Source organism: Eumetopias jubatus, unplaced genomic scaffold (assembly GCF_037043125.1).
Source record: "Eumetopias jubatus isolate StellerSeaLion01/CBP00866 unplaced genomic scaffold, mEumJub1_p1.0 scaffold_14, whole genome shotgun sequence".
In the NCBI taxonomy this organism is placed as follows: Eukaryota; Metazoa; Chordata; class Mammalia; order Carnivora; family Otariidae; genus Eumetopias; species Eumetopias jubatus.
Genome location: NW_028274820.1, coordinates 9,382,635 through 9,396,373, shown reverse-complemented (window position 1 = coordinate 9,396,373; position 13,739 = coordinate 9,382,635). Strand labels below are relative to the sequence as shown.

At 44.2% G+C, this 13,739-nt stretch overlaps 1 protein-coding gene across 3 annotated transcripts in view; it reads right to left on the bottom strand.

The window, feature by feature from the left end:
• The window catches only part of EGFR (epidermal growth factor receptor), a 196,196-nt gene that overhangs the window by 53,453 nt on the left and 129,004 nt on the right, over positions 1-13,739 (bottom strand). Inside the window, exons 2-4 of one of the 3 annotated variants that reach the window (XM_028108917.2) lie at positions 4,431-4,582; positions 3,432-3,615; positions 590-724 (exon numbers count right to left, since the gene is read on the bottom strand). In XM_028108917.2, coding sequence (XP_027964718.1) covers positions 590-724; positions 3,432-3,615; positions 4,431-4,582 — 471 coding nt within the window. Of the gene's footprint in view, positions 1-589; positions 725-3,431; positions 3,616-4,430; positions 4,583-13,739 lie in introns of those variants that run through there. The other 2 variants (XM_028108918.2, XM_028108919.2) reach the window with 2 other exon arrangements.

Below are 13,739 nucleotides of genomic sequence, written 5' to 3'. Positions count from 1 at the left end.
GTTTCCCACACAGCGCTGCCAAGGGGCCAAGTGGTGCAGGCCTGACCTACAGCCTGGCCCCTTGCCAGCTTCCCCCTGGCATGGGCCGCTTCGCCAATGAATGGCAGGGACAAGGTCACAGGCACTAAAGGGAGTATGGACAAACACCCACCCTGTGCACTGCGCCCAACTTTGCCTGGGGCTCTAGGTAGGAGGCCAGAGGTTAGCTTATGTGCTTCCGGAGGGCCTGGCGTTGCTCTGTGGCTCAGCAGCCTGTCGGAAGCACACAAAAGTTTGGCTTGTCTCGTCTATGCAGCATGGGAGAGGCCCCCGGGCCAGGACTGATGGCTCTTCTCAATGGCCACATGAGGGCTCAGAGGCCAGGGGTAGGGGGTGATCTGCCCGGTTAGCAGGCATGCTGACTGTCACCACAAGAAACAGACTTTCCCTCTGTCTCGAGTAAGTGCTTTTCTAGCGGGCAGATCAATTGTTCACTAGTTACTTTTGGTTTGGATTACTCTGCTTCTGTCACCCCCCTCCCACCCCAACATGCTACAACTCTGTCCCCACCCTAGGAGCTACAGGCAGAGGGGACGTTTGTGGAACTTACAACTGCCCGCTTGGTTCTGGAAGTCCATCGACATATTGCTTACAAAATCGCTGTCAACGATATCCCGCCACTGGATGGTTTCCACGTTGCAGAGGACAGGGTTGTTGCTGAACCGCACAGCTCCTTGTAGGATTTCTGCATGTGAAAAGAACCTCAGTTTTCGAAAGGCCATGTCTTTAAACTTCCGCAAAGTACGTATGCGTTTTTTTTAAAAAGATTTTGTTTATTTATTTGAGAGAGAGAAGGAGAGAGAGAGAGAGTGAGTGAGAGAGAGAGAGAGAGTGAGAGAGAGAGAGCAAGCATGAGAGGGGGGAGGGTCAGAGGGAGAAGCAGACTCCCCGCTGAGCAGGGAGCCCGATGCGGGACTCGATTCTGGGACCCCAGGATCGTGACCTGAGCCGAAGGCAGTCACTTAACCAACTGAGCCACCTAGGGGCCCAACGTATGCATTTCTTTACATTTGGAGTTCTGCTAAAACAAGGCCAGCGTGCGAACAAGACTTCCCATAGTGCTTTGCGGGGGGGCGGGGGCAACTATCAGAATTCAGAAGTAAGGGAAGGAAGGAAGTTGTATGATGGTGTGAAGGGGCAAAGGGGACAGAGGGGGGTGGCAGTCACCCACTGCAGGCTGGCTAGGCCAGGAGAAGGGGGCGATGCTGTGAGCTGCTTCTGGAGCTCCTCACTGGAAAAGGTAGCAGGGGAGTGAAGGGGGCTGAGAAGAATCTCTATGTACGATGAAGAGGTGGCGGACGCCAGGAATGCAAATGGCATGAAAGACTATGATTGTTTCCCAGGAAGAAATGATACGACTTGGAAAATCAGGAATGATTAAAAAAAAAATGCAAGCGTGAGCAGAGGGAGAGTGTTGCATCTATGACAGTAGACAGAAATGGTTACTGAATGACTTCTATGCACAAAACGCTGCAGCTATGGGTCTGCAACGATGAAGTGGGTCCAGGAGCTGACAGGCAAGGGCCTTACAGAACACCTACAATCTGCAATCGTGAGAAGGCAGCAAAGATGCTGGATGATTCGGGTGCCCCTGACTGGGTAGCTGAGAAGAGAAAGAGATCATCACTCTGGAAGCAGTCATTCTTCTACTTTTACTCTCCATATTTAATGATTTTATTCTTCATGGTGGGCACTGAGTTAATTATTCATAACCGTACTTAATTAATATTGAATAATTCACATCAAATAGTTATTTAATAATAAATATTCTGCACGCATACAACCCCATACCAACAACAGAAATAAAAGCAACTATAGGAATAACTCCTTAGTGCTTTTCCATAGTAATACCCTTGATTTTCTCAACACCCCTAGGAAGTGTGTTAACAATTGTTATGCACATTTTTAAAGAGGAGGAAGCTGAGACACAGAGAGAACCCGCTCCAGGGGCATCTGGCTGGTGAGTGATGGAGCCAGGACTGGCACCCAGACAGTCTGGCTCCGGGGTCCACACTCTTAACCACATCTGCCTGTCACCATGAGATAGCATGAGGCCAGACAGGCAGATTGAGGCATGCTGAATGTATGTACCATTTCGCAAAATGTGTAAATAGCACAAATTAGTATTAGCATAAATGCAGACCATGTGCGTGGGTGCTCTGAGCAGCTAAAGTGGTGGGTGGGAAGTCTTGGGGCAGTTTTATAGGATGGCCAAGCCCAGGAGCCCGACTAGAGGGCTGTGCCAGCCGCCTCTGAGCCGGGGTCTGGATGCCCCGCCTCATTCCAGCACTGCCGTCTGCCAGGTTCTGCCATTCCCGGGACCGCCTGATACACCCTCTGCTGTCATCCCCCCTTTCCTGGTGGGCCTGCTTCCCCATCACAATTGCACAGCACGTGGGAAGGGTAAAGACTCGGACGGCAGAGTACGATGGCCATTCCTGGCCATTTTTTCACTAATTTGGGACCTTAGGAGGATTACGTTGCCCCCATTCCTCTATGGGTAAGATGGTGGGGGTGTAAACACCTGCGCAGAAGGAAGGTGGTGGGCATGAAGTTCCCGATGGAACAGGACTGGCACCACACCTGCCACAGAGCAAAGGCACGCTCTGCATTATCTTCAGTTTCGTTGAAATCAACTTCCTGTCTCTTCTATCATCTTCCTTAGCTTCCACTCGGAGGACCCTCATGAGTGTCCTACCCACGGGAATTCAAACTCCACAACACCGTCATTCTCTGTCCTTAACTTCATTGTCCTTAAGTAATGCTCTGGGTAACAGCATTACTCTGAAAGCTGTCTCAAATAGGGGTGGTTTGTTCTTTTTTTTAAGATTTTTTTTTTTTTAATTTATTTATTTGACAGAGAGGGAGAGAGAACACAGAGGGAGGGTGAGAGGGAGAAGCAGACTCCCCGCTGAGCAGGGAGCCCGACATGGGGCTTGATCCCAGGACCCCGGGATCATGACCTGAGCCAAAGGCAGATGCTCAACCAACTTGAGCCACCCAGGCGCCCAGATTGGGGTGGTTTTTAATGTACGTCCTTTATACCTGAGGTCCAGGTAAGAGGACTGGCAGTTTGTTCACTCCCTAGGCACAGAGAGTCTGCATCCCAGCCAAGGTCGTCCGGTGTCTATTTCCCAGAACCATGACCATTTCTTACGAACTCTCTGGATATTTCCCCACAAATATAGGAGAAGTGGTACCTGGTTTAAATCTTCCCTTCCCGTCACTGACCATGTTCTTAGTAACTTCTACCAACTATATCTTGCATGTAGCTGACACTCAGTGCATTTGTATTTGATGAATAGTAGTCCTCTGAGTGGCCTTAAGAGAAGGGACGGGTTCGCTGAGTACCACCTCTGCACCCAGAGCCTCCACGCGCCCGGGCCTCTCACCGTGTAGATTTCTCAGGGGAAGCTCCTGCAATCCGGTCTTATTTGTGCCGTAATTGGATAAGACGGATAAGGCATGGGTGTTTTCATAGAGCACATTTCCTCGGATGATCTGCAGGTTTTCCAAAGGGATCCTCTGTACCGTGTTGAGGGCAATGAGTACGTAGCCAGCAACTTCCTGGATGGTCTAAGGAGATAAAATGTGACCATGTTACTTCTCTTGTGAGGAACTCAAGAATGCCAGGTGGAAAATGGGTCAAGGAAGCACGCACACAAGTGACTGACGACCGTAAGGCATGTAGATGACTTCAGTGGGGACACAGCAGGGGCGGGGGTTACAGGATTTCCGATGACTCCTGCACTTTTGCCCCTTAAGCGTGCTGGCAATAACAAAGGGCAACGTGCACTATTTAGGAATGCTGTGATTCTCATTTCACGTGGTGTTTGGGATACTCAGAAAAAAATGAAAACATTTTATTAATTTCTTTTGTATCTGTCTTGCTTCTGACTTCTTATTAGAAAAAGAAAAACCCAGAAGGCCAATCAAATCCAAAGTTCAACTAGGACCAAACTCTGAAGCCTTCAGAGCTGGCTCCTATTGGCTCACTAGAGCCTACTGTGAAATATTTGGGAAACGTGTGAAGTGGTGTAGCTGGAAATCAACTATAATGGGGGTATGCAGGAAAATGCTACAAAGCAGGCTTTTTTTTTTTTTTTCCTTAAAGAGCCAATATACCAGGATACCACAGCTAACGCAATGGTTAGACATTTAATATCAGGGTCTATGATGATAGTGGAATTCCAGGCTGGCCTGTTTCTCTTTGACATTATTTCATAGCTGTAACTTGACACTAGCTGGAGAAGTGGTTTTCTGATAAAACTTGCATCTGTAGCTCCCCAGGACTTGTAATTGGCATAGTAAAAAAAATACACTAAGGTCTTTATCTACTTATATTTCCTTCTATCATATTTGGGTAAGACAATCAAACTGACGGAACTAACCTTTAAGAAGGAAAGGTCATAATTCCTTTGCATGTAGGTAATTTCCAAATTCCCAAGGACCACCTCACAGTTATTGAACATCCTCTGAAGGCTGAGAAAGTGGTCTTCAAAAGTGCCCAACTGGGTGAGTCGGTTACTTGTGCCTTGGCAAACTGCAAAAAAGGGAAAAAAAAAGAAAGATATCACATGAAATGCCAAGTAAAGTAGTGAAACTAAAATAAAAGGTTCACACATTTCAACTAACCTTGCGAGTTTCAGTGACCTACAATATTAATTCTGATAAAAGGTCACTCAAGACCAATGGGGCAAGAAAATGTTTGTCTATGTATATAAGGTATAGTTCATAATAAGAGACAGCTCATTCCTATAATGCAGAGAGTCATTTTAAAATGTTAAAAATTCCAGGGGAAAGAGGGGAAAATTCTACGAAAATCTTTAAGACAACATAGTCTTTTTTTTTTTTTTTAAGGTTTATTTATTTATTTGAGAGAGCGTGAGTGCAAGCACATGGAGTGGAAGGGCAGAGGGAGAGTCTCAAGCAGAGCCCAACACGGGGCTCAATCCCAAGACCCCAAGATCGCAACCTGAGCCAAAACCAAGTGTCAGACACTTAACCGACTGCACCATCCAAACACCCCAAGACAAAATAGTCTTTCAGAGCTTTGGTAGACCATAAAAATGTGTACCATAAGGTATTTAAATAATATAATTACAACGTTGAATAACTACATAATGAACTTTTTACTTTACAAAAAAGATAGAATATCACATTACTGCGTGCCCAAAGGATATTTACAAACATAACATACACTAGCCCGTATTTTCTGACCACAACGTTGTACAACTTAAAATCAATGGCAAGAGTGTCAATTAAAATCCAACTGGCCAGAGATTAAAAATATTCTTCTAAGCTAATGCATCAAAGAATAAATCAAAGGACTAATTATAGATCTAGAAAATAATGAAATGGAAACATACATTTAAAAACACACTCAGCTACTAAGAGACCGACATGTCCTTCTGTTTGTCCATGAAAGCCACCCAGCACAGGTGGAGGTGTGATTGCTTTGCATTCTTTGGCAGGACACAGCCCTGGCACACTTAACTCCCAAATGTTTTAACTTAATACAAGAAATAGTTTAAATTAGGGGATGAAGTTAGCCTATGGAGATCACTTGACACTCTATATTTAAAAGCAAAGGAGATCATAATAAAGTCATATTTACAAACCCAGCTCTTTGAAAGACATGTTTAAGCAAGCATACCAAAACAAAGAGGTTGGGGCTTTTGAAGCAGGGAGCTTGTTAAGGGACTACACTTTGAACCAAAATTACCGTAAGAGTGAAGAAATATGGCCTCTGGCTTTGGAGGTTAGGTCCAGAACGAGCCAGGTTCTGCCACATGTGCAAAGGCATGATTGTAATCAGTGGCCAGGTGGTTGAACACCAAAACAAGGCCAAAGTCAATATGCAGGTACTTTCCTCAGAAACTCTTTCTAAATTTACATCTATATTTTATAGTCTTCTTTGTTCCCTCCGCATGGGAACTGCTCTGAAGAGCATCGTCTGACCGTCTGCCCTTGCATCTTAAGGGCCACGGCAGCGAGCGCAAGTTCAGACACCACCTAATCAACCCGAAGCATTTACGCCAACGGTAAATGTGAAGCAATCGCCACATCCTCTCTAACTCTACGGGGATTTCCCTCTTCTCTTCTGTGGTCACATTCAAATCTGGTGGTAGAGAGAACTCTCACATGGGAACTGCAACAGTCCGACAATAGTGAGCCCCCATCTGCTCCAGGGGCAGAATGATTCCATAATTCTTCCAACTATAACACTGGACTGACCCAACATCTCCGGGCGGCTCTCACTCAGAGGTATGGGCTACTTCGATTGAAACCTCAATTTGGAACATCTGTACACAGTTGGTGGCAAAACGTGCAGATGGGGCCAGACTGATTTCCCAATTTCAAGGCCTTCAAAGATGCCACCACCGATGTAGGCACAGGGTTGTGACAATAACCCATGACCTTTTGGCTGGCACACGTTGAAACAAAAGTTTTCCTAGCTGGCAGACTATGGTCTCTAAGTTTCAGCCTAACTGATTGGCTGTCATCTAGGTTGCAGAGGACTGATCACGCCCTTCATCCCAGCCAGGTGAACAGTGTCCTAGAACTTAGGGCTGGAGCACCTCTCAGAAGAGTTTCTTCAGTATACAGAGAAATTAAAACTGTTAACAGTTGCTTTCATCTTAAAGAATTTTTTTTTGAAAGATTTTACTTATTTACTTGAGAGAGAGAAAGAGAGAGAACAGGGGGTGGGGGAGAGAAGAGGGAGAAGCAGACTCCCCACTGAGCAGAGAGCCCGATGAAGAGCTCGATCCCTGAGATAGTGACCTGAGCCAAAGGCAGCCGCTTAACTGACTGAGCCACTCAGGTGCCCCCAGTTGCTTTCATTTTAAATGATAAAGGATATCAGCTTGTAAATTTCCCTCAGCTGAACCAAAGAATTTTTATTACTAAATCAATGACAAAGAAACTTTTGTCAGTAAAAAAGGAAAACATGCCATTTAGGGGCACCTGGGTGCCTCAGTCCTTGGGTGTCTGCCTTTGGCTCGGGTCACGATCCCAGGGTCCTGGGATCCAGCCCCATGTCGGGGTCCCTGCTCGGCGGGAAGTCTGCTTCTCCCTCTCCCACTCCCCCTGCTTGTGTTCCCTCTCTCGCTGTCTCTCTCTCTCTCTCAAATAAATAAGAAATCTTAAAAAAAAAAAAAAAAAGGAAAACATGCCCTTTAAGTTTAGCCTGTTACATTATAGAAAAAAATAATTTCAAAAAGACTGTAGTTGTGCTTTCATTCATTCATTCAAAAAATGCTAAATGAGCTCCTAAAATATTTATTTGATGAATACCTATCATGACCCTTCATTGTTTACAATTAGTATGGACTACTTTTATAGTCAGAAAAAGAGATGCTACATTTGGAAGATAATAATAGCAACATGACACATTATCGATGTGAACATTAATTCAAAAAACGTTTTGGGAAGCAACCGCACGACTTGTATAAACAAATAAATGTGTTTTTAAAGATTTTTTTTTATTTATTTTATTTGAGAGAGAGAGAGAGAGAATGAGAGAGAGAGAAAGCACATGAGATGGGGGAGGGTCAGAGGGAGAAGCAGGCTCCCTGCCGAGCAGGGAGCCCCATGCGGGACTCGATCCAGGGACTCCAGGATCATGACCTGAGCCGAAGGCAGTCGCCCAACCAACTGAGCCACCCAGGCGCCCAAATAAATGTGTTTTTAAAAGGCTTCATGCAAAATGTCGCTCATCTTTTTTTAATATGGCAAACAACTGCAAAAAGCCCTAAATCCTCAGGATGCCTGGGTGGCTCAGTCGGTTAAGCGTCTGCCTTAGGTTCACGTCATGATCCCAGGTTCCTGGGCTGGAACCCCGCATCAGGCTCCTTGCTCGGCGGGGAGTCTGCTTCTCTCTCTCCCTCTGCCTCTCCCCTTGCTTGTGCTCTCTCTCTGTCAAATAAAATAAAATAAAATAAGCCCTAAATGCTCAACTGTCCAACACGTGGATTCTTGAGAACAAGAAAGCAGTTGATATTCTGTGTGATTCGGTTTAAGGCAAATCCATCTTGAATTCTATTCCAGGGTTAATTACTAACGTCTCAAAAGAAATGAATACAAAGCTGTTTCTTTTGAGGCTTTCTCCCGCCGTCTACCACAAAGGAGATGACCGCGTCTTAACTGAAATCCAGAGTGAGGATCGGAATGATTTGACCTAGGCTTCTTGATTCAACAAAGTATCATCTCCATTCCATACTTATACCACGTCTCACATTATGAATATAAAGCAATGAGAAGATTTAAATGTGAGACCACTGAATTAGTAAAATTATTATTTTTAAGAAAATCACAAACTAGTTAGGCAGGTTGAAGACAAAACTGCAAAGGGCAAGAGCTTTTTAATTCATCCACCCTTCCTCAGTATGGGACCCCGAATGACTTCTCTCCAAGCTTTCTGCCGCATGCTTTCCTCAAGTAGTAGACGGGGTGAAAATAATATTGACCTTCCAGAATTGTTTTAAAGACTGAATAAACACAAAAGCTCTCAACCTTCTTTTGTTAAAATTAGCTAGTGAGAAATGTGACAGTAATACAAAATACACCTGCACAGATATTAGAGGACCTCTGTGGATATATGCTTGCCCTGTGGTATTATCTGAACTGGGAGTGTTTGGATCTGCAAACAGCTTTCCTCAAATATTGGGCATTAAGCAGAGTTATTCTGTAGACTGTTTATCAGAAAAGGAAAGAAAGAAAAAGGAACACATTGAATTGAATGATTTCATTAAAATACGCATTGAGGATTAGGTGTTTAAGCCATTTACACATAGAGAGAAATGTAATATCACTTTAGGGCTATCCATTTGAAGACAAGCCAATTAAAAGTGTATCAAGCTCCATACAAAATGCTAGTCATTTGCTCTACCTGTTACAAATCTGAAGACAAATTCTACTGAAACAAGAGTAGCAGTCCCCGGGACACAGGCCCTCCGAAGCACTTAGCCTTTTCGTCCTCAGATTTTGTTATGAAGATTCATAAATGTGTAGAGAAGCTGAAAGAACTATACCATGAATATCCTTAGATTAGCTTTGTGTTCCTTTTATCCCGTCTCTATCCATCCTATTTTTTTGATGCATTTTATTTTATTTTAAGATTTTATTTATTTATGTGACAGAGAGAGAGACAGCGAGAGAGGGAACACAAGCAGGGGGAGTGGGAGAGGGAGAAGCAGGCTTCCCGCCGAGCAGGGAGCCCGATGCGGGGCTCGATCCCAGGATCCCGGGATCGTGACCTGAGCCCAAGGCAGACGCTTAACTGACTGAGCCACCCAGGTGCCCCTTTCTGACGCATTTTAAAGCTAAGGTATAAATGCCAGTACATTTCAGCCTGGCATACCGTTGATCACAGCTCGAGATTAATTTACAGCTGTTGCTGAGGTAGCATCTACAAACTGTGAGGTAATCAATCTTAAGTGTAGCGTTTGGGAGTTCCAACAAATTCACACACCTGCGTCACCTCCGCTCCTCTCCCCATCCACGTACATCATCCCTAGGGGGCCCCCCTCATACCTCTTCTCAGAGGATTCCGCGCCCCCCCAAAACCATAAACCACTACAAATGATTTGTCTTCACTTAGAATAGTTTTGCCTACTTTAGAATCTCATATTAATGGGATTACATAGTATTGCCCTTTTGTCTAAGGCTTATTTCACAGCCTACCATTTTGAGATTCATCCATGTCACGTTGCACTAGGTTTTTAGTGACAGATTTTATGGGAAGTTACCTGCACATTATCTTTGGGCATCTAGGGCTGATTCATAGTCTGGTTGTTCTTTCTTTTTCTTGTGTGTGTGTTTTAAAGGTTTTATTTATTTGTTTGACAGAGAGAGCACAAGTAGGGGGAGTAGCAGGCTGAGGGAGAAGGAGAAGCGGGCTCCCCTCTGAGCAGAGAGCCCCGACAGGACGCGGGCTCATTCCCAGGATCCCAGGATCACAACCTGAGCCGAAGGCAGACGTTTAACCGACGGAGCCACCCAGGCGCCCCCAGTTTTTTTTTTTTAAAAGATTTTATTTATTTATTTGACAGAGAGAGACACAGCGAGAGAGGGAACACAAGCAGGGGGAGCGGGAGAGGGAGAAGCAGGCTTCCCGTGGAGCAGGGAGCCCGATGCGGGGCTCGATCCCAGGACCCCGGGATCACGACCTGAGCCGAAGCAGACGCTTGAAGACGGGGCCACCCAGGCGCCACAGTTGTTCTTTTTCTTAAGAACGCCCCAATTTATCTGAACTGAAAATAAAAACCATCTGCCTCTTCTAAGTCTTGGAATCCCCTTGATTTTACGGGGCAGGGCCTGCAGCTCACCTGCCTCATCATGGGGGTGTACACCTCTCTTTTCCCACAAGCCTGGGCAAATCTGTACTGCTGATTAAGACACAATATTAAAACAAGTTTCTCCAGATTTTCCCAAATCCACTTAGACACTTTTGAAATTGCCTAAGCAAATTCATAATTGTTTTAATTTGTTGTCTTCTCAACTACATATGAATGTCTGCCAGAGTAGCTGGGCTCTTGTAAATCTCTCCCCTTGGCTTCCTAAATTGTCTGTGCTTTTATCCTTACCCCATTTTCCACAGAACACCTTGTTTTGAGGCAGAAATCCCAGCACGCTACTCGTTGGTGTGAACCGTCGCAAAGTTTCCCAGTGTTACTAGAACATAGTACAAGCTCCGCTGTCATCACCCCTGCTTCTCCCGGCCTCTCCCAGCCACACTCCCCGAGTTCTCTCCAACTGGCCCACTCCTCGTTCACTTCGGGGCTGCCCCACCCGCTGTCTCATCTCCCTTCCCTCCAGATGTCCGCATCTTTGTCTCCCTTTTATCATTGGGGTTCCAACTCAGTGGCCATCCCTTCAGAAAAGCCTGTCCTAGAACCAGGTTAGTGTAAGTGCCCACCATTGAATTCGATCGTATCACCTTGCTTTCTCTACTTCTGAGTAAATTCATCAATACTTAGAATTATCATTTGTTTATGCACATATATGTACTTATTTATTCATTCATCTATAGGGTGGGAAGTAGTGGATTTTATTTTTAATTTTTAAAAAGATTTTACTTATTTGTCAGAGAGAGAGAGGAAGGGAGGGAGAGAGCACAAGCAGGGGGAGCGGAAGGCAGAGGGAGAAGCAGGTTTCCCGCTGGGGAGCCCGATGCAGGACTCGATCCCAGGACCTCGGGATCAGGACCTGAGCCGAAGGCAGACGTTTAACCGCCTGAGCCACCCAGGTGTCCCTATTTTTAAAATTTTAAAAAAGATTTATTTATTTTAGAGAGAGAGAGAGAGAGAGACAGAGGGAGAGAGCGTGACTGGCTGGATCCCAGAACCCTGAGATCATGACCTGAGCCAAAATCAAGAGCCGGCCACTTAAATAACTGAGCCACCCAGAGGCGGATTTTACACAGATGTATGTGTATCTCGTTGGACCGACCACTATGATGCGTGTCCATGTGTTACTGCATTTCCATTTTACATGGGAAAGCAATGGGTGGCTGTATGACCATGGATGACAGGGATGAGACCATGAAAGTCTTGGATGACTTGACGGGGTCTCTTTGCTTCTCTTGTTTCCATACGTCCGACGGAAGAGGAAGGAGACAGGATGTCTTACAAGAGTGTCAGCCCTCACAACCTTCTGTCTGGTCACTGTAAAATCTTTCTAGTCTAAGTAACATATCTGATGAAGCTTTAAAAGCCAGAGGAGGACTCTTTTCCACTTTCATGCTGAGAAGGTTTAAGGAAATCCCAAATAAGATGATATTTATATAATAGATTTAAAAATATAGAAGAAAAAGATGCTCAGAGAATTTGCCAGAGGTTTCACTGTATCAGAATTTATCATTTCTTTTGCCTTACTGAAATTGTATTGTGGTGGTGATTTCAAAATGTGCATGTATATCCATCTCAACTACGCTAAAAATGCCCAGAAAATGCACCAAGCTGTTAAAAAATGGTCTTTTATCACTAGTGGGATTCCTTATAGTTTTTCAATTTTTCATTGAAAAATTATAGTGACCATATATTACTTTATAATAAAAAATTACTGAGGGGAAAATTTACAAAAATCTGTGTTAAACAAGGCCAAAAGAAAAACATCTTAATATAATACATTTTTAATGGAGAAATGATCAAGCACAACTATTAAGATCCTCAAAGTTTTACACTGTCCACGTTAAACGTCTTTGTAAAAGTGCTTTAAAAATTAGATGTAATTGATGAACAGTGAAGTACTATATACAGAAAGTGTGAGAAGGGAGAATAAGCTGGAGATAATTCACCTTATTATTGTTCTCAATAGTTGCATACGACAGCTCTTGGAAAACACAATGCATTGCACAGAGGTAGTTTGGTTCATACGGCAATGGGCTTGAAGAGTTCCCAAGCTGCATTTTTTTCCCTGATCTATACATATTTTACATTGGTTTTGGGGAGCATAGCGTAATTTATCCCATAGAAAAATGTTACAGATTGTGACTACAGTACCAGACTAGCCTAGGCAACTTATTTAACTCACAACAGCTGGTAATAGGAAAGTAGAAAATCTATGGTTGAGTCATAATGAAATAATTGGGCAAAAAATAAAAGTAAATACAAGGCAGCATTTACATTGTCATTGTGGGTTTAATCAAAGGTTTTGGAGAGCGGGAAAAGTCTCATAGTTGTGAAGATGTTTCTCTATTTTCCAGAACTTTATGTTTTATCAGTAGTTCCTTATTTTATCGTATTTGATTTTTAACTAATAAATAGTTCTCAGCTTATAGGCATCCAAACACAGTTGTCAAACTCAATTTGAATCTACACTGTGACTTGGAAATGCATATGTAATAGTCAAAAGGTCCTCTTAAATATTTGATAACTTGCCACATGCATTATAATATCCCTACTGGACTAAACATGCCAAGGTCTGGCTTGTCCAACACAACTGCAAGCCACAGGAACTCCAATTAAGTTAACAAGCAGAAGATTTTAAAATAACACCTCTTTTATTTTTGAGTTAGGGAACAGAACACCTAAACTGGTTGATTTCTATCCCCATGGTTCTCGTCCTAGCCACTCAAATAATCCCAAGCCAAGTTGATGATTTTTAAACAATATCCCCCTGCGTTAGGATACCTTTGTATACCGTGTCTACTCTCGCGGGGGTTAACTGATGCATCTGAACCCCAGGAAATTCGATTCTCTGAGAGACTCTGAAATATGCTTCCAGTGACATCATCAAACACCTATCAGAGTGATGATGGTGATAGTATCATTATGGGACGGTCTCCCGCCAGTTATCTCAACTTTCTGGGTCTCAGTGTTCCTCACTCGTTATATATGGGACGAGCTTGGGGCACCTGGGTGGCTCAGTTGGTTAGGCGTCTGCCTTTGGCTCTGGTCATGATCCCAGAGTCCTGGGATCGAGCCCCGCATCAGGCTCCCTGCTTCTCCCTCTACCTCTGCCATTCCCCTGCTTGTGTTTTCTCTCTCCCTCTCTGTGTCAAATAAATAAAATCCTAAAAAAAAAAAAAAAAAAAAAAAAAACAGGACCAGCTCAGCATATCTGACGGGGTAGGGTGACCATGATCATGCTCACCATGCTCACCATGATCACCAGAGATCATGGACATGGAAGTACTTCATAATTCACAACTCCCTAAATATAAACTATGTCTGACACCGGGGCTTTACCCTAGC